At 35.5% G+C, this 25,036-nt stretch overlaps 1 protein-coding gene across 12 annotated transcripts in view; it reads left to right on the forward strand.

The window, feature by feature from the left end:
• The window catches only part of UNC79 (unc-79 homolog, NALCN channel complex subunit), a 239,232-nt gene that overhangs the window by 51,865 nt on the left and 162,331 nt on the right, over positions 1-25,036 (forward strand). For all 12 annotated transcript variants that reach the window (XM_072839735.1, XM_072839727.1, XM_072839734.1 and 9 more), the window contains exons 5-7: positions 5,038-5,130; positions 12,057-12,112; positions 12,788-12,917. In XM_072839735.1, the coding sequence (XP_072695836.1) occupies positions 5,038-5,130; positions 12,057-12,112; positions 12,788-12,917 (279 nt within the window). The remainder of the gene's footprint in view (positions 1-5,037; positions 5,131-12,056; positions 12,113-12,787; positions 12,918-25,036) is intronic.

The raw sequence follows: 25,036 nt of genomic DNA on the forward strand, positions 1-25,036 counted from the left end.
CTTATCATTTTTGTCAATAAACCAAGTACTGTGCTTTTATTTTAAATAACTCTTTTTGAGGTGCTGTAGAGAAAACTGCAGTTTATTATAAAAATATCCTTTGATATAACCTTTTTTAAATTTCTTCCATAAGTAAGATATACTTTTATTCCAAGTGTGTGTATAGGCTTTGTTTATTAATATGTATACCTGCACACACACATATGTATATTTATATATATATATAAATGAAAGGATTACTAAGAATTGAAAAAGTCATTAGCATTTCACCATGGAAACCTCTCTTTTTCCAATAAAGAATTTGTGATTTGTGGACTAAATTGAAATATGGATGTTGGGAAGATGATATAGATGTTGGCAGAGAAGAGAAAAGCTGATTCCAAATGAACATTAATTGATGTTGGCTATGTATTTCAAAGATGATAATAAGCCTGAGCAATGATACCTGTAATATCTTGGAAGCCAAGACTGGGCAGTCCCATCCAACTTAAATTTCCTCAAAAAGTCACTTGCCCTTATGAAAAATAAAGGCTCATTCAGATCTTTGTACTGACTTCAAAGCAATTGTGTGGTTTAATCGAATACCTGGTTTTAGACCATTGGCTCTGGATCATTTTTGTTCCATTGCTACTACAGAGGATGCATGTGATGTTTCTATGATCTTCCAAAAACTAATAAATATATAAGAGAAAAAGACAGAACTCAACACATTGGTGACATTTTAATAGTCTTATATATATAAAATGTTTTATTAGCTAATGATCATTTTTATAAAGTAGGTCTTTTATACTCTAAGAGCTTTATTGTTCAATCGGTGGAAATGTTTCAGAATAGAAATAGAAGAACTGAATTATTTAGTCCTTTGACTATTAGATCTCTTAACCTCATCAAACTTTAGTTTCCTTAGCTGTAGAATTGTGAATAATTTTGATCTCCTCTGCTTCTACTCCATGTTTGTTGTGAGTGATGATCATGAGATAACATACAGGAATGGCCTTTGAGTATTTTATCATGTTAGACAAATGTGTAACAGACCAAACCCATATACCTATGACAGACATGTCAAATCTCATTACAATTAATTCCAATATTCTGCTCAAATTTACATATTGCCCTGAAGTTTTATTATCTTAAATATTGCTTGAGAAAAGGGCCCAGCCTCTGGGGCTTGGGATTTAACACCCCTAGACTTTGTTGTGTAATAAACAATAATGGCTATAATAGGCTTTGATCTCATAGAATCTGACAAATTCTGTGATTCTGGACTCAGACTTATAACCCTGAGATCAAGAGTTGCATGCTCTACTGGCTTTCCTCTCTTACTGTAGTCCTTCTTCCAAGTGGTTATATGATTCTTCCTCACTCTCTTTAGATCTCAGCTCAAGTGTCTCATTTTTCAAGATGCCTTTCCTTACCCTCAAGGTAAAAGAGGACCTTCCATTACTCTGCCTATTCCCTTGCCCTGCTTTCTGTTTCTTCATGGGTATTTGTTTACCTTTTCCGCTAGAACGACACTGTCTATAGAACTTTCCATAGTGATAGAAATGTCTTATAAAATTCCATGCTGTCTAATACACTAGCCACAAATGACAACTGAGCACTTAAAATGTATCTAATGAGACTGAAGAACTGACTTTTTAATTTAATTGAAGTTTAATTAATTTAAGTTTAAATAGCCACAAGGCTGCCATATTAGATGGCACAGCTTGAACATTTAAGCTCCATAAAGACAAAGGCTTGCCTGGCTTATTTACGGCTGTGTCTCAAGGGGTAGAGAAATACCTAGTACATAGAAGGTATGGAAAAAATACTCTGAATTTTTAAATGAATTTTGAATGAATAGCCACTAGAGCATTGGCTATAAAATCAAGTGACTTGGGCTCAAGTCCTAATAGTTAAGTTGGTGCTCTTAATACAAATAGTCTGGTTTCTCTTTATATAGTGGATTTCCCCATTATTTATTTATTTAAGTTTTATTTATTTGTTTGAGAGAGAAGTGTGTGAGCAGTGGGAGCAGGTGGAAGGGAGAGGGAGAGAGAGAGAATCTTAAGCAGGTCCATCCCAAGCTCTATCCTCGACACGGCTGGATCTCACAACCCTGAGGTCATGATCTGAGTCAAATCAAGAGTCAGGCACATAACCTACTGAGCTACAACCCAGGCACCCCTACTTATTTATTTATTTATTTATTTATTTATTTATTTATTTATTTATTTTGGTGAGAATCCTATAAGAGATGCATAGGCATGATAGTACACTTGGAATGATAAAAATGCAGGAACAGATTAAGGAATTGTTATTGCTCATAGAGGAAAGGGATGCTGATATGGTGATTATGGTGGTGCTAGGAGGATCAGGAAATAGGTCTTCAGACTTGTAATTGTATTCCCCGAGCACAATATTAAATGTAAAATTTTCTCATTTTGATTAATTCTCTTCTTCCTTTCTTTGTATGTAGCTTTGGCTTTATATACCCTCATGGGGACGAACTGCACATCTGTTTACATCATGCCTTTTTATGAAGATTTAATAAATGATGTGTGCCTGTGCACGTTTATTAATTAGAATTGCGTGATTTTACTCAGTCTGTTAGAAGGCTAAGCAACTGCAAGACACTGTCTGTTTATAGAGGTACTGGAGCCAGTTTCCTGGGGCTTGAGCCAGGGGAATGCTTTTGGCTTTGTGGTTGACCACACTTGAGGGAGAGCATGGATTTGTAGGGGTAAAAGGGACAGCCAAAGGTCAGTGAGCCATTTGGGCTATTCTCCAAATAGACTTCACCTAAATCATCAAGACATTTTGGGCATCTCTCCCATTTTTAAAAGCCTCCAGGCACAGGGATTCTCAGTCTCCCTTTATAGTAGTTTTTATTTTTTTAAGAAACATTATTATTAAAAAGTTTCAGTGAATTTCAACAAAGGTTACAAACACTTGTCCCAAGAGGAATATATATATATATATATATATATATATATATATATATATACATACACACACACACACTTAAATTAAGTGTGTATTAAATTAAATTAAAATTACTTAAATTCATGTAATTATTTTTCCTTGAGTATGTCAGAGATAAGACTTTCCTCCTCCTTAAACAAAGGGCACAGGGAGGGGCACACAGTTCTTCCATACCCGGACACCTTGTTGAATTTTTTTTTTCTTATTTCCTGTCCCTCTCGTAATGCTCCTCCCACGAGGCTCAGGGCCCACCTGCATCAGAACCACTTGATATGCTTATCAAACATCTACCTTTTCTGCTTCCAAACTGATGGAGTTAGACTCTAGATATGGGCCCCAGAGCTCCTGGCTAAAGTCTGAGAGCAACCGCATCTTGTTCTTTAGAATTCGACTCAGAGTTCTCTTTCCTTGATTAATCACACTTGATCAACTTTACCATCTAAGAGCATTGACATGATCTGCACATCTTTGTATAATTATCAATACTCATTTATATTGCACAGCCAAACTAGCCCAGCTGCAAGTGATTAATAAAAGCAGATTCAGGTAAATGGAACCTAATGATCTGTTTTATTTGCTTGCCTATTTCTGTAAAGCTGTTGTAAAGGTCACCATCCATTGTGGTGCTCAAAGTCTTTTATGTAAAGAAAAGAATAGAATCACGTTAAATTTTCTTTGTTTTCTCTATTATATGACAAATCTCATATTAGTGTTTTAATGGTTCTCTCATACATGTGTTTTATTACAAGTTGCCTTATTCTTTATGGATGGAGGTGAGATTATTTCCATATATTGTACTTTAATGTAAAATAAAATAAGGCAGATTTGTGGGTCATCTGCTTTTTTTGCTGTTGCCCACATTAGTGGTTTTCTCCAGTGCGTGTAGGAAATTGAGAGTTGGCTGATTGAGGGTGTCCTGCTCACTCTACATCATTCTATTCATGCTTTCTTGACAATTTGCCACGTAAGCCTAACCATAAGGAGAGGTTTATCCTACTTCTGCAATTATCCCTGAGAAAAGGAATTCATTTTATATCTGAGTCCTTTGAAAGTTTCTCCTGTATGAGCCCTCTCTCAATTACTGGTTAGAATAATAAAGTACTCTTTGGAGACAGCAACTCTCTGGAGTATTATCTTGAATGACCTCCATCGGTGCTAGTTTTGAATGCTTATTAGAGTTACCTGATATGCCACTGAAAATGAGAGAGAAAGAAATGTAATGAAGTGTTGGATGTCATCGTAAACAAGCCACTTAAAGATGTCTTAAAAGCAGGATATAAGTGGTTGTCATGTGGAGACCATGGATACATGATTTTTGAAGAAACCAGCTTGCTTTGTGACTGAATACTTGTGCCACGGGATAAAATGTTCAGTGACAGTGTTATTCACAGATTCAAAAAGTGCTTTCTTTCAAACAACTTGGTTGGATGTGAAGATGGTAAGCTCTCAAAAGCTAAGAAAATTATTCTTACGGTAATGGAGATGCTGCTGATGAGTTACATGTGAAGGTTTGAATAAAATTGTTTCATGATATGTGGGAGTTGAAAATAATTTTTAAATTAATATATAGTTTTTTATAATATGCAATTTGGAATTAGTGTGTGTGACTGAATTCATAAGGTCCCCACATTGTTTCATCTGCATCTCTGAAAGTTAGCATATTCAAGTTGGGTTCAAAATAAATAAACCTTTTATTTTTTTTCTTTTATTGGGATAACCTTCAACATGCCTTTATACTTGGGTTTGTGGAAAATTTTGTTTTCTTAAATTTCTTTTCCACTTAGATATAAACATCCTGGGAGCAGAAATCACATCTAAGTGCCTCTCTGATAAAGCCATTACATCATGCTCTGGCACTATTTCTGCTCCTTGTAGATTCTTACAAAATGTTTGCTGTTGATAACAGTCATGGCATTTGAATGCTAGGACATATTTTGTGGTTTTATTTGTGCAAAACATCCTTTGAATTGCTCGAGGCTTTTTTTTTAAGTGCTTTCTTTGCTCTCCTGCTGTATGCAAAATAAGAATTATATATAGATAAATTGAATCTAATGAAATAATGTTTTGTTTCAGTGGGATCCTCAAGGAGAGAAGGTGTTCCTGCTCATGTTAATCTGTCTGCATCATCTATGTTAATGATTGCAATGCAATACACATCCAACCCAGGTCAGTGGAAATTTGATTGGCTTGGTAATTTAAAAAACAATTTTTAAAAAAGATTTTATTTATTTATTCATGAGAGACACAGAGAGAGAGAGGGGCAGAGACACAGGCAGAGGGGGACACAGGCTCCATGCAGCGAGCCTGATGTGGGATTCAATCCCAATCCCGGGACTCCAGGATCTCACCCTGGGCCGAAGGCAGGCGCTAAACCGCTGAGCCACCCAGGGATCCCTAAAAAACAATTGTTAAACAAGATAGGAAATAAGTAGAAATTCTCATGTAAGAAGAGCTCTTCTTGGTAGATAGATAACTTGAGATGTGTCCTAAGACAGACGTTTGAGTTAAAATAACTTTCTCTGACCTGTTGCTATTAGCAGTAATCTTGTTGACTAGTATTTTTAGTATATTTGGGGACACAATTTTAGGACATTGACTAGAAATTGAATACAAGTATATAGGAGTAAGTTAAATTAGGAATATAAAAAAAATCACTGGGATTGTAATGACTATTAATATTTTGTGAATATGCTGTTCTAATGCCATACAAGTATCCTTGAGCATAAATCTTTTCCTATGTTTCTGATTATTTCCTTAGAATAAATTCATAAAAGAGGGATTAATGAATTAAGGGACTTGAAAAAATTTTAGTAGTCTCACTAATTATATGTGAGAGTCCATTGTAACCTGTCATTGAGTATTGTAAAATTTGTATTCTGGTAGACTGTTGAAGAATAATATCTTGTTTTGACTTGTATTTCTTTGATGAGTAGTGATGTTGGACAGGTTTCGCTTCCTTTCATCATATAACTATAGATGAACTTTGGGAAACTGACCTAAAAAGGCCTACTGTTGGCATCACATGCTAGTATGTGAACTCAGTTTTAATTTTCATTTATTGTTTATTTGAAAAGTGAACAAATTTGGTGGCACTGTTTTCAACCTTCAACATAATTGCATAATAAATAATAATTAAGTTTTTGATGTAAGATAAGGAAAAAATGTATCATTAAAAGAATTGTTTATATATTTGAGAGAGAGAAAGGGGGGAGGGGCAGAGGGAGAGAGAATCTCAAGCACGCTCCATGGAGCCTGATGCAGAGCTCGATCCCACAACCCTGAGACTGTGACCTGAGCTGAAACCAAGAGTCTGATACTTAACCAACAGACCCACACAGGCACCCCAGAAAAAAATATTTCATTTTTAAATCTTAATGCTTCTTTGTTTGGAGTGTTACCCTTTAAATATGAGTGCCTTAAAAAAATAAATATGAGATGTCATGAGTAATTGAATCATTATATGAGTAATTAAAATGTATAATTTTTTGGAAGTTTTATCTCATATGTCACTCTGGCTAGAGAGCCCTCAAAATGTCATTTATATTTATTATACATTATATTTCAAAAACATACTTTATTTGGAGTCTAGTAAGTTGAAGTCTCCTCCTGAGGCTTGGTCCTGATAAGTTGGGAGGCAGTAAAGAGGGGGCCTAAAATCCTGTGCTTTGAGGTTAAAGGTCTGTGGGCTCATATCTGAGCTCACCAGTAAATTGCCAGTTAGTGTTAACCTTGCACAAGTTGTTGAACTTCCCTAAGATCAAGTTTCCTCATTTCTAAAATGGTGCCTTAAAATGTGGTAAGCATTTGATGAGTTCAGTGTATGTGAAGTGCTTACCTCGCACAGTGACAGGTGCATTGTAAATGCTCAATGAAGAGCCACGCACATTGCTACAATCTACCCTTTTCTTTCTGGAGTTGAATGTTTTGCTGGGAAGCCACTATGATCAGATTGTATTACTTCTGTTATTTCCAAATCTGTATCTTCATCTGTTCATGGGGAATGTGTGTGGCCAACTATTCCATTCTAAAAATTATACTTGGGACCCAAAACTAGTCTTGTGTTGGAGAAACTGCTAAAAGTGAAGCTATATCCACCAGGGGACCCTCAGGGACCTAGTGATAGGGCGGCATCATTTTGTTGTTGGAATTTTTATTGGGGGAGACAGCAGATGGCAGTTTGGTTCTTGTATATAGTCCATGGTGTATCGAGGACAGAGCATAGACCTCATTCAACTGAGTAAGTCCTTTGTTCATGCTCTGAACTAGACATTGTGAAAACCATCGAGAGATATAAGATATGGTGCTTGCTGTGGAGCTTATGTCTAATTGGAAATATTAGGCATATTCACATAAATCATTTATTTATAATGTAAGGTAGTATGTGAAAAGTATAAAATAAATATTATAGATAGTATTAATTCATCAGAGGGAGAGAACTCTGTGGATTGAAATGACCAGGAAAGGCTTCATGCCACTTGAGCCAAGTATGAGTCTTAAAATATGGATACAGTTTTGATTAATAGAGTAAGTGGGGCAATCTGGGAGGGCAAGCAGTTTAAACAAAGGGATTCTCCAGGTCCGTTCATGGGGTAGTCAGGGGACTACTGTGCATTGGATTCATGTGACATACGTATGGAGAAAGAGTGGTCTGGAACATCTGTACTTGAGAACTCACTGATGACTTAAGAACAAAATTCCAGTTCTAGATGGCTATTTATATATTCAGTAAATATCACTGAATATCTCGTCTATGCCAGACACCAGAAACATCATGGTTAGCAAAACAGAACTGACCTCTGCCCCTGCCTTCTGAAGCTTATATGGTAGTGATGGGAAAAGGCATTAGTTAAATAATTATAAAAGTAAATGTAAAGGAACACTGGGGGTGCTCAGTCAGTTAAGTGTCCGACTCTTGATTTCAGCTCAGATCATGATCTCAGGGTTATGAGATTGAACCTGGTGTTAGGCTCTGAATTGGGAGTGGAGTCTGTTTCAGATTCTTTCTCTCCTCTGCCTCTCTCTCCCCCTCTCTCTCTCTAAAAAAAAAAAAAAAAAAAAAAGCAAATGTAAAGTTTCAGCTGTGACAAGCACTTGGAAAGATGTATTTTGCGCAAAAAGACCCTATAAAAGGGGATTTTTCTTTTACTGAAGAGGTCAGAGAGGGCTTCTCTGGGCAAGTAACCTTTTGTTTGAGGACTGAAGGCTGATGAGCATTAACAAGGCCTACAAAGGGCAGGGGACTCAGATGGAAGATTTTTCTGTGTCAGGAGGGAGCTGTCAAGCTGAGAGATTGGTTGAGCTGGAGCGTAGAGTGAGGGCTGCCTCAAGAGAAGTGAGACTGGGAAAGTCTGTGGGCCAGAACCTGCAGGATGTGTGGACTCTGTTTGGGAGCTTGTGTTTGTTTATCCGAGTCTAATGGGAAGGCACTGGAGAACTTAGGGGTGGTTGTGCGGATGTCACTTTGACTGTAGTTGAGAGTGGATTAAAAATGAACCCAAGTGGATGTAGATCTATGAGGAGCCATTGCATTTGTCTTGGCATGTCAAAAAGGTAGAGGCAATTGAGCCTAAGAAAAGTATTTAGAAAGTAAAATTGATGGGATTTGGTGAAATATCAGGTAGGGTGCCTTTATGGCTTGCAAAACTGAATGAATTGGTGCTTCTAGGAATTGAGAAAGGAGACGCTGGAAGAATACCAGGTTTCTGAGGGAAGGTTACATGACTTTGGACATCACGTTTGACATATTTCTGAGGCACTTAAGAGGAGATGGTATTCCTTGGTCTAATACAATGTTACATGTCAATTTTATCTCAGTGAAAGGGGAAAAAAACCCTCACGTAATCTCAGTAATAATTCTGTGTGTCCAAAACACAAAAATGCAAATAAATTGGCTTCCTTAAAAAAAAAAAAAGGCAATGGTAATTAGGAAGTTGTATTGTGAGCCTGGAACTCAGTATAGAGCTCTGGACTAGAGGTAGTGAAATAGAACCTACATGTAAGTGTCCAGTGGCCTTTATGAAAGTGCATATAGATGGTAACTAAAGTTGTGTATGAGTGTGAGATTGCGTAGGAGAGAGCATAGAATGAAAAGTGGAGTGGGCTTATGATCAGGCTTTCAAGAATTCCACTCCAGTGAAAGAGGATGAGCTTGCCAAAAAGGTGGAGAGGTTATAAAACTGTTAGATGAGTTTGGGTGACTAGCACAAGTTTTCAACTACAAGAACATTCGTTGTTTACTTTGTTTACACAGTAGGAAGTCTTGCCGAGAGTGCCACAGTATTGGGGCCTGAGATGGTGCCTTTGTGTTTCTCCTGGACTTTCCCTCAGGTTTGCAAGGTGGCTGCCACAGTGGGGATCATTTTATTCTTACACAGTCACATCTGCAAACAAGTAACAGGATCAATCAGGGTAATTAGAGAAAGGTCTCCTCTAGTGCCTCTTTTATCACAGAGAAAAAATATTTGAGAACGCCTTCCCTCCCCCCCCCCCCCCATGTCCCAGCAAATTCTCTCTTATGTCTTACTGGTCAGAACTGAGTCATGTGGCCATCTCTTGCTGCGAAGGACTTTGAGCAAGTATCTTGCTTTGTAGTCTGTGCATTGGGGGATGGATCAGGAAGAAAGGGTTATTGGTAGCAGCTGAGTAGCAACAGCATTGTCTGCCACGGTTATAGGAGAGGGTTAGTCATTCAGTCAAGGGAAGAGTGTTTTGGAAAGGAGACAGGTCAGCAGCACTGAATGCTGCTGAAGGTCAAGTAAGAAGTAGATTACAGTATGTCTGTTGAATTGAATGACACAGAGGTCATTGGTGACTAAAGTGATACCTGCTTCAGGGCTATGACAGGGTTGGATGACAGATTCAGGAAGATATAAAACAGGTATCTAACTAGGTGGAGGTGTCCTTTTTTTCCCAAGCGTGGGCAAATTAATGAAGCTTACTGTTTCATAGCTTCTAAGAATTCCTCAACGAGACAGACTTGGTGCCTGAGTGATGAAATACAAGTTTATCCATCAGTCTGTCACTTGCCTGGGCAAGATAGGGAACTAAGCTAAATAAGTTTTCTCACTGCAACATGGCAGTTGTGAGATAATACGTTTAAGGTTCTTAGCACAATACCCGACACATAATGAACACTCAGTGAATGTGAGCTTTTATTATGATCCTATTGGACAATTTTTTTGTCCTATATAGTTCTTGATTACACTGATGTAAGTTTATGTTATATAATTATTATTACTAGGGACTGTCCCTAATAATTCTTTTGTTAACAAGATGAAGAATTGTCAATTCTGTACATTACTCAATGCTTGTGATAAGTGGGGTTACCACTGTCACCGTATGATATTATTACCATATTATTGACTGTATTCCCTATGCTTCACTTCTCACTTCCATGACTTATTTATTTTATAACTGGAAGTTTCTGCCTCTTAATCCACTTCACTTGCTTTGCTCATCCTTTACCCTCCTCCCCTCTGACATCCACCAGTTTGTTCTCTGTATTTATGAGTCTGTTTTTGTTTGTTTGTTTTGTTTTTAGATTCCACATGTAAGTGAAATCATATGGTATTTGTCTTTCCCTGTCTGACTTATTTCACTTGGTGTAATATCCTCTGGGTCCATCCATGTTGTCACAAAGATTGCATTCTTTTTTTTAAAGATTTATTTATTTATTATATTCATCAGAGAGAGAGAGAGAGAGAGAGAAAGAGAGGCAGAGACACAGGCAGAGGGAGAAGCAGGCTCCACGCAGGGAGCCTGACATGGGACTTGATCCCAGATCTCGATCCCAGGTCTCCAGGATCAAACCCTGGGCTGAAGGCGGCGCTAAACCACTGAGCCAGTCGGGCTGCCCAATTGCATTCTTTTTGATGGCTGAGTAATATTCCACTGTATATTGTATATATTCCACTGTATATATATTGTATACCACATTTTCTTTATCCATTCAGCTATTAATAGACTTAGCTTAGATTGCTTCCATACCTTGGCTATTGTAATAACTGTTGCAATAAACATAGGATTGCATATATCTTTTCAAATTAGTGCTTTTGTTTTCTTTGGGTAAATATCCACTAGTGGAGTTACTGGATCATAAGATATTTACTATTTTTAATTTTAATTTTTATTTTATTTTATTTTTTTTTAAATTTTATTTATTTATTTATTTATTTATGATAGTCACAGAGAGGGAGAGAGAGGCAGAGACACAGGCAGAGGGAGAAGCAGGCTCCATGCACCGGGAGCCCGATGTGGGATTCGATCCCGGGTCTCCAGGATCGCGCCCTGGGCCAAAGGCAGGCGCTAAACCGCTGCGCCACCCAGGGATCCCTATTTTTAATTTTTAAAGGAACTTCCATACTGTTTTTCACAGAAGGTGTACCAGTTTACATTCTCACCCACAGTATACAAGTGTTCCTTTTTTTTCTATGTTCTTAACAACACCTGTCATTTCCTATCTTTTTGACACTAGCCATTCTGACTGGTGTGAGGTCGTATCTCATTGTGATTTTGATTTGCATTTCCCTGATGATTAGTGATGTTGAGCATCTTTTCATGTGTCTGTTGGCCATCTGTATGTTTGTTCAAGTCCTCTGCCCATATTTAATCAGATTTTTTTTGTATTGGAGTGTGTAAATTCTTTATATGTTTCAGATATTAGCCTCTTATCAGATATATTACTTGCAAATATCTTCTTCCATTTGGTAGGTTGCCTTTTTATTTTGTTGATGGTTTCCTTTGCTGTGCAGAAGCTTTTTATTTTGGTGTGGTCCAATAATTTTTACTTTTGTTTTCCTCCTTTGAGGAGACATATCCATAAACACGTGGGTGAGACCCATGTCCAAGAGATTACTGCTTGTGTTTTTTTTAGAAGTTTTATGGTTTTAGATCTCACATGTAGGTCTTTAATCCATTTTGAGTTTATTCTTATGTATGGGTAAGATAATGGTCCAGTTTCATTCTTCTGGAAATAGGTAACTTCTAGTTTAATGATTAGATGAAAAGTCATACTAATATATTTTATTACGTCTCAAAGGATATTTTATCTGACATTTACAATTTGTGTTCAAATTCTATTTTCTTCCTTACAGTGTATCATTGTCAATTATTGGAATGCCTCATGAAATATAAGCAAGAAGTCTGGAAAGTAAGTTTTAGGCCAAATTTAACTCATAGCCACAAACTCAATTTATATAACAGAATAAGAATATTTGGCCTATTCAAACAGGCCAAATTTATTGATGTCTTATTATTTTAGTATGGCAGAACCTGAAATTCTTTCCTTCCTGGTTAACTTATTTAAAGCAGAAATGATACTTGAAGAATGCAGTGGCCTGACAGAAAAAAAATAATTGGATGGCTCTATTCTTAGAATTTAGCAAATACTATATTACATGGCAATTTTATTTCATTTGAAATGTTGCTCAAGAACCTGTCTTTTTTCAAATAGGAGATGTGAATTGTTAAGAAATGGGTTTTAGGAAAATATTTGAAAAATGCAGTGTTTGGCAAACTGATTCATTCTATTCTAAAATCTTCCTTTAACATTTCCCAAGTAGAGAAGAATTTGTTAAAAGACAATGTAATTTTGATCTTTACCTGGAAGGGAGGGGAGGTGCTTATTTATAGGACCCATAAGCAAATAAAAAAATAATGTTTTCATATGGTCTCATCTGAGAAGCATACCTGGATGATGAGATACCAGGGAAATGAACCACCCAGCCCTTCTGTTAGAATTTGCATTGCTTTGGTAATATTGAATGAGCTGTTCTCATCTTTATTTGATGATGCTAAATCAAAGTACACTTCCTGTTTCCTATAGGATCTTTTGTATGTGATAGCCTATGGGCCTTCACAAGTGAAACCTCCAGCTGTGCAAATGCTGTTCCATTACTGGCCCAATTTAAAGCCTCCTGGGGCAATAAGTGAATACAGGGGCTTGCAGTACACAGGTAAGAAGGGAATAACCCTGTCATGCCCCATTTTATTTCTCTTATGCCACATTTACCTCACCTACTTATTTTTTAAAATCTTGCTGGATTATGTGCCTTTAGACATTGTCATAAACCCTTTCTGAAACTGGGTGGTATAAAATACATGAATGAAAATTGGTTTCAAAAGCCTCTATGACATCATAGCAAATTGCTCAAATCTCAGTGTCACTCATCTGGACTGGGGTCCTGACTGTGGCTAACCTTAATCAGAGGTGTGAGCTGTATATATGGTCTCATTTATTTGGGGAATATAAAAATTAGTGAAAGGGAATAAAGGGGAAAGGAGAGAAAATGAGTGAAAATATCAGTGAGGATGACAGAATATAAGAGACTCCTAACTCTGGGAAACGAACAAGGGGTAGGGGAAAGGGAGGTGGGTGGGGTGACTGGATGACAGGCACTGAGGGGGGCACTTGATGGGAAGAGCACTGGGTGATATGCTATATGTTGGCAAATTGAACTCCAATAAAAAAAATAAATAAAAAATAAAAGTATTAATCCAAAAAAAAAAAAAAGAGGTGTGAACTGTGAGTGTTGTTGCAGATTTGCCCACCATTTGGTAAAATCCCAACTGGCTAATTCTGCTCGAATAAGACTTGCATATTCCACATTTCCAGTTCATAAGCTAAATAAAAATTAAGTGACCTTGTGAGCCTAGTTGGGCAGGAAGAGTCAACAATTGGTGAATATTTGTATAACTAATAACCAATAAGTAGATGTTGAATTTGAATGTAAAGACCTATACTTACCAAAAAACAAACAAGCGTCAGGTCCTATGTGTTGTTTATGTTTACATATTGTAAAATCAAAGAAGGAGCCTATGGCTAACAGAGTTTCTGATGATAACCCTGACTACCCTCTCTCTTCACTACCTCTGCAGATTTTTATGAAAATAGGGGAGGTGGATATTTTGGCAAAGTTAGCTTTTATTCTGGTTATTGTGAGATTGTATACTGATGCTCTGAGAATCTCCTTCTTTCTTGGTATTACTTGTCTTTTCAAACGTGATTTGAGGTGGTTCTAAGGGGATTTAATTTAATTCAGGTGTCTCATTTATGTTCCTGATTAAAGCCAAATGTTAGAAATAATAACACCTGTTTTTTGGGCTTTGCATGTCTTTGGTGGGTTTTTTCTAAATTCAGAATAAATAATACTGGCTTTAGTAGTAGCAATAATGTTAATTAAAACAATGAAGGTAAATAGTAAATACCTTTTTAAAAAATGGAAATTGGTATCATTGGCGCTTTAAATCATGGATAGTAGAGAATGTTTAAGAGTTGCTAAGTGGATAATTTGTAAAAACAGGAAAAAAGTTGGAAGCATTAATAAAACAGATGAAAGGACTGAAATATTCAACTTCTTCTCAGGAAATCCCTGAATAAGCACTTACGTGATATATGAATGGGGAACTGGTATCAAATGAAATTTATTTACTTGATAAATATCTGAAGAGTGGCTATTATGTGCCAGGCACTATTTCTTGATGATGTAAGTACCAACTCAGAACCAGACCCCATGGAGCTTAGTGCAGTCTGGATATGGAAAATGATTTGCTTATTCAACAAATATTTATGAGGTGCCTTCTACGCCAGGTGTTAGTTTAGGCACTGACTAGTAAACGATGAAAAAAGCAGACTAAAATCACTAATATTTTGGTGTGTACATTCCAGTTTTCTGGGAAAGACCAGGAAACCACTATAGTATAGTAAGTGCTAAGATAGAGCAAATATAGAGAGCTGTGGAAATATGCAACAGGGGCCTCTGACCTTACCCTGATGGTGGGCAGGTTTGGGGAGGGTTAAATTGTCAAGGAACATTCTTGAGTGAGTGACAGATAAGCTGATAGCTGAAAGATAATGCATACTCTAGGTGTCAAAGGGAGAGTGATTCATGAGTGGATGAAATGTAGATTTGAGGCAGAAGGAAACAGCATGGGTTCAGACTTGGGGGTCAGAGACAGCATGATCCTATGTAGGAGCTGGAACAGGTTATGTGCAGTCAGACAATGGAATGACAGGAGGAGAGCTGCTAGCGATAAGCAGGAAGCCTTGTAGGGCCTGTGAAGGGCTTGGGATTTTATCCTAACAGCAAAGGGAAACCACAGACAGGTTTAAAATGGAGAAGCCATACGATAAGCTTTGACTGTTCAGAGTAGCCCAGAAGCCTTACAAACTGACAATAGCTTCCATTTACTCCCATGCCTGTACCCACTGAGAAGAGCCAGTGAAACCCATCTCCCCAGAATAGCTCAGTCTGTGCCTACTAAGATCAGAGTGACTCTTTCATCTTCTCTGGGCTCATCTGAACAAGATGTCTCTGTCTACCGGCCTCTGTCCTTCAGTCCATTCCTGTGATCATACCTCCACCCACTTCCATTCTTCCCACAGGGTGCTATTATGTGTGTGCTACCTGCCAGGCACTGTCCAAGGCCCTGGGGAAGCACCTCTCTGGGAGCCCCCGTTCTAGTGGGCTGTGGCATTCTGTGTAGGAAACAAGAGATCATGGAAAAAAATTAATCGTTCCAGCTTATATGTTACTATTTATCTAGCAGTTGTTTGTCAGGCATTGTTCTAGTTGCTTCTGTCTCACTTAATATTATAGCCTTCTCCCAACTGAACACAATTATGGACCAAGCATCATACTGGGTTTCATAGACATTTTCTCAATTAATCCTCACAAAAATCTTGAGAGGTAGATTTTCTTATTTCAGTGTTAACAAGTGATGAGCGATACACAGAGTTTGAATGACATCCCTAAATTCATACAGAGAAGAAAGGAGCACAGGTTGAATTCGAACTTGGATTATCTTCATTGAAAATTCACATTTTACTGTCCTAACAGTATGACATTACTTCTATCAATTCAGTCCTTTAATTAAACTTTAGCTGGAACATTAGAAATTTTTGACAACATTTGCTACAATGAAAGATGCACTGAGGAGTATCCTCAGTATTTAGATGGCACTTCAACTCTATACATTATTCTTAATAGTAAAAATTATATGAGTATAGAATTTTATGGGCTTGGAAACAAAAATAAAATACTTTGTTAAGGACCAGCAACTTTTGTATGCTTTCTGAGTGATTTATTTCTTTTTTAAAAAGTACAAGTAATTTTTTAAAAGGAAACTTTGCTTTTAGAAAAATTATAGAAATATATAAGAAGGAAAAAATACTATTGCCCAGAAATCACTGGTGTTAATATTTTGGTATATTTTTCTCTAGTTTTTTTTGGTGCATATTTTAAAACAAAATAGAGATCATATTGTATATAATTATACAAGATTTCCTTCCCAAGCTTGTGTTGTGACATTTTAAAAATACAGAAAAGTTTAAAGATTAACTTTATGAGCATACTTATAGCTCATATAGATTTAGATTTAATATATTATTAGTATTTAATAGATTATTAAATATATATAGATTTAATAGATTAAATAATTATTTTATTATAATAGATTTAATAATTATTAGTAATTAACCATTAGTTTAACTGTACATTTATGTATATATAAATTGTTTATTGCCTTTTAAGGATAGTAACAGGAATAATTATAGCTCCTATGAAGAAGATCAAATAGTGAAGATTTGGTAATCTACAGTGTTTACCTCTTTTGCTATTTATGAAGAACAAAGACTGCTTCATTTATTTGGTCATTAAGTGTGAATCTTAGAGATGCAAAAATTATAGGAAATTTCTTGGCAATGGAAATAGCTATTATGTTGTTCTATAAAGCTCAGCTTCTGTGGGGAAAAATAAATTATTTAGCCTTTTTTTTTTTTTTTTGTGATGGTGTCTCAACTAGTAAATAATTTAGATCAGCACCAGTTGTTGTACAGTTTCCATCTGAACTGTGAAACAAAAGATGTGGCACAAGATACACATTTCCAAGACAGAGTTTGTTGGAAACATGATAAAGAATAACTAAAGATAAGCACTACAAGGTTAGACTTTAGTCTACGCTACCAGATATCTAACTTGACATAGTACTGTTGGATTCTTGAGTTGTATACAAGTGCAAGAAGGTCCACCTTTTATGTTGTCACTTCTCTATTGTTGACTTCTTATTTATCTTTTTGTTATTTTATCTCCATGACTTTTAAAAGGTGTTTTAAACCTTTTATATTTGTACAACATATGTGGAAAACCACATAAATTATAAGTGTAATGGGAACATTGCCCACCATGTCTACCACCATGATTACCTTCTCTTTCTATCCCAAGGGTAATTACTAAATTGACCTCCAACATGAAAGATTAGTTTTGCTTATTTTTGAATTGTATATAAATGGAATCATACATTATTTATGTGTGTGTATGTGCATGCGCGTGAGTATGATTTGTCTATGGGTTGAGCATAACTATGTTTCATTCATTTTTATTGCTATATACTACAAAATGAATGTACTATGGGTATATGTATTGATTTTACTATTAATGGATATTTGGGTTGTTCCTGCCTTTTGGCTATTACAAGTAATGCTGCTGTGAATATCCTTCTACATATCTTTTGGCGCACACATGCACACATTTCTGTTAGATATATATGCCTAGGGTGGGATTACTGAATCAGAGGGTATGCATATATCTAATTTTTTTTCTTCACACTCTCCTCTGCATATATCCAATTTTATTTGAGATAGTTTTCCAAGATGTGTTGTACTAATTTATATTCCCATTACCATGTATGTAAGTTCTTTTTGTCTATATTCCAAAAAGTGATACTTTTGGGTGATACTTTATTTTATTTGTTTTCAAAATTTTAGTCATTTTTGAGTGTATGTAGAAGTATCTTACCATGATTATAATTTGCATTTACCTGATTATTAATGACATTGAACAATTTTTCACGTTTATTGACTATTTGGAAGTCCTCTTTACATAATCTTTGTCAGTTACAGATGTTATAAAATATCTTTTCTTATTTTTTTACTCTATCAATGGCTTTTGATTAGCTGAAATTCTTATTTTAATGTAATCAAATTAGCAATCTTTTTTATATCCTAAGAAAATTTTTCCCTTATACCAAAGTTATGATATTGTTATCTTCTAGAATATTTGTTTTTTTACCCTTTAAATTTAGATGTATCTGAAATTTATTTTTCTGAATGGTGTGAGGTGTAAGGGTCAATTTTTTTTTCTCTATGGATAGTAGACTCAGCATCATTTATTTAAAAACTTGTCCTTTTTTTACTGCTCTGTAGTACTGTTTTTGTCATAAATCAAGTGTCTATTTAGGGATGGTTCTTTCTCTGGATTCTTTATTTAGTTTAATTGGTGTATTTTTCCTTTTCTCAAAATCACACTGTCTGAATTAATGTAGTTTAATAATAAAACTTTATATTCTTCAGTACAAGTCTTTCTATCTTGTATTGTTTTCATTGTCTACTCCTGCTTTCTCTTCTTCCCTTTCTTTCTCCTTCTCCTGATTTTCTTCTTTCTCTTTTAAGGTTATTCCAAGCTATTTGCAAAGTTAAAGAGTCTGTTAAGTTAAACACACGCAAACACTCACCTAAACTATTAGGATTTTGACTGAGAATGCTGTGAATCTATAGATCAGTTTTGGGAAATGACACCTTTATAATATTAAATCTTCTAATTCATGTGCTAGAAGTATATCTCATTTTTTAGGCTCCCTTAATGCTGTTTTATAGGTTTTTTTTGTGTGTAGATGGCTTGCCTATATCTCACATAGTATATTCCTACCTGTTTATTTTTTTGATGTTATTGTCAATGATATATCTTTAAAAAATTACATTTTCTAACTCTTCATTGCTAGTATGTAGACATGCAATTAATTCTTGTATATTGGTCTTGTATCCAGCAACCTTGTTACATCACTTTTTAATTCTAATAATTTATTGAAGTTTTAAGAAAGTGTACATATGTACAATTATATTATTGCTGAATAATAGTTTTTCTCCTTTTCAATCCTTAAGTCTTTTATGTCTGTTGACTTATTGCACTGGCTAAAAATCTTCTGTGCTATGCTGAGTTTTAACTTCCCTCTTGACTCATTTAGGAGGATAATGATTAATTTCTAAACATATGAGGATTTTCCTTGTGAAGTTTTGTACTGATTTATAGCTGATGCCTCTGTGGCCAGACAACATACTTTGTATTATTTCATTCCTTTAACACTTTTCACACTTTGTTTAGAGCTGAGCCTATGGTCATTTTGTAAAGTTCCGTGTACTTAAAAAAAATCACTTGTATTTGGCAGTCTTTAGATACTGTGTTCTATATATGTCAAATAAATAAAATTTAATTGTGTAGCTCAGATCTTCTATATCTTTATTATACTTTTGTCTTTTTCTTCTATTAGTTACCAAGAATAGAATTTAAAATCTATGAATGTGGATTTGTGTATTCCTGCTTGTAGTTCTATCAGTATTTGCTGTATAAATTTGAAGGCTGCATTATTAGGTGCATACAAATTTAGAATGCAACATCTTTCTGGTGAATTGAAACTTTATGCATGTCTTTATCTCTAGTAATGCTTATTTGTGTTAAAATCTACTTTGTCTTAGACTAATATAGCTATGCCAGCTCTTATGAGTGTTTGCATAGTATAATTTTCCACCTTTTATTTTCAACTATTTTATAGTCTTATATTTCATGTGTATCTTGTAAGAAGCATACAGTTCTATATTTTAAACTCAATTTTCATGATTTTTGCCTTATGTTTGAAGCACTTCAAACATATATATATATATATTTTCTTTAATTTTTATTTATTTATGATAGTCACACACAGAGAGAGAGAGAGAGAGAGGCAGAGACACAGGCAGAGGGAGGAGCAGGCCCCATGCACCGGGAGCCCGACGTGGGATTCAATCCCGGGTCTCCAGGATCGCGCCCTGGGCCAAAGACAGGCGCCAAACCACTGCGCCACCCAGGGATCCCCAAACATATATATTTTTATATATTATATTATCATATATAATATCATATATTATATATATTTTATATTTATATGTTTTATGTAATTACTGGCATATTTGATTTTAAATCTGCCATTTTCTATTTGCTTTTTATTTCTCCTGCCTCTTTTGTGTTCTCTTTATTTCTTCTCCTTTTTGCCTCTTTTGTACTGATTGAGCATATTTAAATATTCTTTCTTTGTCTTATTGAGTTACTCAGTCTTCTGTACTCTCTTAATCATTACCCTAGAGATTATACCATGCATTCATGACTTGTCGGTGTCTTCTATAAATTAGTACTTTTACCCTTTCCTATAAAATGATAGAAGATTTTAACTTTTTTTTTGCTCCTCCAAACTTCCATGCTATGCTTTTGTGCTCTATTTTTTACAGTTTTAAAACATGTAATTATTATTGTTCTTTGCAGTCAATATTCAATTTTTTTTCTGTTTTTTTTTCTTTTTATATTCCTAAGCTCCCATCAGCTGTATTTATTTTTCCTTAATAATGAGCTTTCCATATTTCCTTTAGTGCCCTTCTACTGGGAATAAATTTTCTCAGTGTTTGAAAATATCTTTATTTTGACTTGATTTTTAAAAAAAAATATTTTATTTATGAGAAACATAGAGGCAGAGATGCAGGCAGAGGGAGAAACAGACTCCTTGCAGGGAGCCTGATGTGGGGCTCGATCCCCAGGCCCGGGATCTGCGATCATGCCCTGAGCCAAAGGCAGACGCTTAGCTGCTGCGCCACCCAGGCATCCCTTGACTTGATTTTTTTTAAAGCTATTTTCTCAGTATATGAGATTTATGGCAGTAATTTTCTTTTCACACATTGAAGGTATTTCATGATCTTTTCATTTTCATTGTTTCTATTAAAAAGTCAGCTATCACTGTTGCCCTTTTGAAGGTAAATTGCCTTTTTTATTTTGAAATTTGTCTTTATTTTTTTTTTCTATTTGGTTAGCATTATTTATTTATCTGAGAGAAAGAGCACAGAGGGAGAAGAGAAAGGGAGAAGCAGACTCTCTGTGAGCAGAGAACCTAATATGGGGGCTCGATCATAGGACCATGAGACCATGACCCAAGTGGAAGGCAGATGCTTAACCGATTGAGCCACCCAGGCACCCCTGTTTAGCTGAAATTTTAAAAATATCTTTTTCTAGTTTTATTGAGAAATAATTGACATATATCACTGTATAAGTTTAAGGCATACAGCATGATGATTTGATCTACATAAATTGCAATTCTTGTGATAGCTTCAGGTAATATCCATTATCTCATATAGATACAATATAAAGAAAAGATAGAAGAAAGGAGAAAAGAGAAAGTTTCTCCTTGTGATGAGGATGCTTAACAACTTTCTTGTATATCGTATGGCGATGTTAACTGTAGTCATCAAGTTGTACATCACATCCCTGGTACTTATTTGTCTTATAACTTATTTCCTCCAACAGTTCCCCCTACCCTCATCTTCTTCTTCCTCTGGTAACTACATCTGATTTCTTTTTCTATGAGGTGTTTTTTGAAAGTAAGATCACAGTATTTGTCTTTATCTGACCTATTTCACTTGGCATAATGCCTTCAAGATCCATTCATGTTGTTGCAAGTGATAGGATTTCCTCATTTTTCATGGCTAAATAATATTCCATTGCATACATTTATTCCATTGCATGTATGTACTTCTTTATTCATTCATCCATGTTGTACACTTAAGTTATTTCCATGTCTTGGCTGTTATAACTAATGCTGCAGTAAACATGGAGGGTGCAGATATTTTTAAAAAATATTTTATTTATGTATTAGAGTGAGAGAGAGAGATCGTGCACGCAACCTGGGGGGAGTGGCAGAGGCAGAGGAAGAAGCCGATTCCCCAGTGAGCAGGGAGCCTGAGGCGGGCTTCATCCCAGGATGCCATGGTTGTGACCTAAGCCAAAGGCAGACACTTAACTAACTGAGTCACCCAGGTGCCCCTGGGGGATGCAGATATCTTTTTGAGTTAATGTTTTCATTTCCTTTGGATATATTCTCAGAGGTGGTATTGCTGGATCTTATCGTAGTTTTATTTTTAATTTTTTGAGGCTGCTCCATATTGTTTTCCTTAGTGACTGTGCCAATTTACAATCCTACCAGCAGTGCACAAGTAATACATTTTCTCTGCATCCACACTAGCATTTGTTATCTCTTGTTTGTTTGATTATGGCCATTCTAACAGGTATGGGATGATATCTCACCATGATTTTATTTTATTATTTTATTTTTTTTAGTTTGCATTTCCCCAATGACTAGATGTTGAACATTGTTTCATGTGCCTGTTGGCCTTTTATATATCTGCTTTTAAAAAATGTCTATTCAGCTATTCAAGTTCTTTGCCCATTTTTTAAATTGGGTTATTCTTGTTTTTGGTATAGAGTTCTATGAGTTCTTTATATATTTTGGATATTAATCTCTTATCAGATATACAGTTTGCAAATATTTTTTTTCATTCTATAGATTGTCTTTTTATTTTGTTGTTTCTTTTGCTGTATAGAAGCTTTTTAGTTTGATATATTGTCCCACTTGTTTGTTTGTTTATTTATTTATTTATTTATTTATTTTTTAATTTATTTTTTATTGGTGTTCAATTTACTAACATACAGAATAACCCCCAGTGCCCGTCACTCCCACCCCCCGCCCTCCTCCCCTTCCACCACCCCTAGTTCGTTTCCCAGAGTTAGCAGTCTTTACGTTCTGTCTCCCTTTCTGATATTTCCCACACATTTCTTCCCCCTTCCCTTATATTCCCTTTCACTATTATTTATATTCCCCAAATGAATGAGAACATATAATGTTTGTCCTTCTCCGACTGACTTACTTCACTCAGCATGATACCCTCCAGTTCCATCCACGTTGAAGCAAATGGTGGGTATTTGTCATTTCTAATAGCTGAGTAATATTCCATTGTATACATAAACCACATCTTCTCTATCCATTCATCTTTCGTTGGACACCGAGGCTCCTTCCACAGTTTGGCTGTCGTGGCCATTGCTGCTATAAACATCGTGTCCCACTTGTTTATTTTTGATTTTGTTGTTTTATGTGTTGGATCCAAAAAATCCTTACCAGGACCCATTTTAAGGAACTTTATTCCTATGTCTTCTTCTAAGAGTTTCACAGTTTCAGATCTTACATTTAAGTCCTTAATCCACTTGAGTTAATTTTTGTGAGTGGGCTAAGATAGTGGTTCAGGTTCATTCTTTTACATATGAATATTAAACTATATCAGTACGATTTGTTGAAGAAACTATCCTTTTTCCATTGAGGTATTCTTGGCTTCCTTATCAAATATTTACTTGGCTGTATACGTTTCTGTTTTTTCTTGGCTTTTGATTGTGTTTCATTGCTCTATTTGTCTGTTTCTGTGCAGTACCATACTGTTTTGGTTACTATAACTTTATAGTTAGTGTAGTTTGAAATCAGAGAGCGTGATGCAGGGATCCCTGGGTGGCTCAGTGGTTTGGCTCCTGCCTTTGGCCCAGGGCATAATCCTGGAGTCCTGGGATCCAGTCTCACATCAGGCTCCTTGCATGGAGCCTGCTTCTCCCTCTCCCTGTGTCCCTACGCCCCGCCCCGTGTCTCTCATGAATGAATGAATAAAATCTTAAAAAAAAAAGAGAGAGAGAGAGTAGGATGCCTTCTGTTTTGTTCTCCTTTCTTATTTCCATATACATTTTAGAAGTGTTTTTTCTACTTCTGTAGCAAATGCCTTTGGGATCCTGATAGGGGTTGCATTGAATCTCATAGATGGCTTTTGGTAGTATTGACATTTTAATAGTATTAATTCTCCTAGTCTTTGAACATGCAATACCTTTCTATTTATTTGTATCTTTGATTTCTTTCATTAATGTCTTAACAGTTTTCAGAGTAGAGATTTTTCACCTCTCTGGTTAAATTTATTCCTAAGTATTTTATTGTTTTTGATGTTATTGTAGATGGGATCAATTTTTAAATTTCTTTTTCAGAGAATTAATTGTTAGTGTATAGAAATGCTACTGATTTTTGTATGTTAATTTTGTATCCTGCAACTTTATTGAATTCATTGCTTAGATGTAACAGATTTTTGGTTAAGTTTTTAGGATTTTCTATATAGAATCATGTCATTGGCAAATAGAGATGATTTTACCTCTTCCTCTCCAGTTCTGATACCTTTTATTTTCTTGCTTGATTGCTCTCTTAGGACTTCCAGTACTGTGTTGAATAGGAGTGGTTAGAATAGGCACTCTTGTCTTGTTCCTGATCTTAGAGGAAAGATTTTCAACCTTTGATTGTTGAGTATATGTTAACTATGGGCTTGTCATAGTGGCCTTTAGTATGTTGAGATGTGTTCCTTTTATGCCTAGTTTGAGTTTTTATCATGAATAGATGTTGAATTTTGTCAAGAGCTTTTTCTGTCTATTGAAATGATCATATGATAATTTCACTCTATTAAGGTGATGTATTATGTTAATTGATTTGCATATGTTGAGTGATTTTTGTATCCCAGGGATAAATCCCACTTAATCATAGTGAATAATACTTTTATGTGCTGCTGAATTTGGCTTGCTAGTATTATACTGATAATTTTTGCATCTATATTATTCAGGGATATTGGCCTGTAATTTTCTAATAGTGTCTTTTTCTGGTTTTGGTTTCAGGATAATGCTGGCCTCATAAAATGAGTTTGAGAGTATTCTAACCTCTTTGATTTTTTTGGAAGTGTTTGAGAAGGATTGTTGTTTCCTTCTTTAAATTTTTGGGAAAAGTCATCAGTGAAGGTATTTGGTTCTGGGCTTTTGTTTATTAGGAGGTTTTTGATTACCGATTCATCTCCTTACTCATAATCAGTCTATTCAGATTTTCTATTTCTTTCTGATTCGGTCTTGGTAAATTGTATGTTTCTACAAATTACTCCATTTCTTCAGGGTTGTCCAGTTTGTTGGCATATGGCTGTTCACAGTAGCCTCTTATAATCCTTTCTATTTCTGTGGCATCAGTTGTAAGGTCTCCTTTTTCGCTTATAATTTTATTGATTTGGGTCTTCTCCCTATTTTTATTGGTTAGTATAGATAAAGATTTGCCAATTTTGTTTATCTTTTCAAAGAACCAACTCTTAGTTTGGTTAATTATTTTATTGTTT

Source organism: Canis lupus, chromosome 9 (genome assembly GCF_048164855.1).
Source record: "Canis lupus baileyi chromosome 9, mCanLup2.hap1, whole genome shotgun sequence".
NCBI classification, from domain to species: Eukaryota; Metazoa; Chordata; class Mammalia; order Carnivora; family Canidae; genus Canis; species Canis lupus.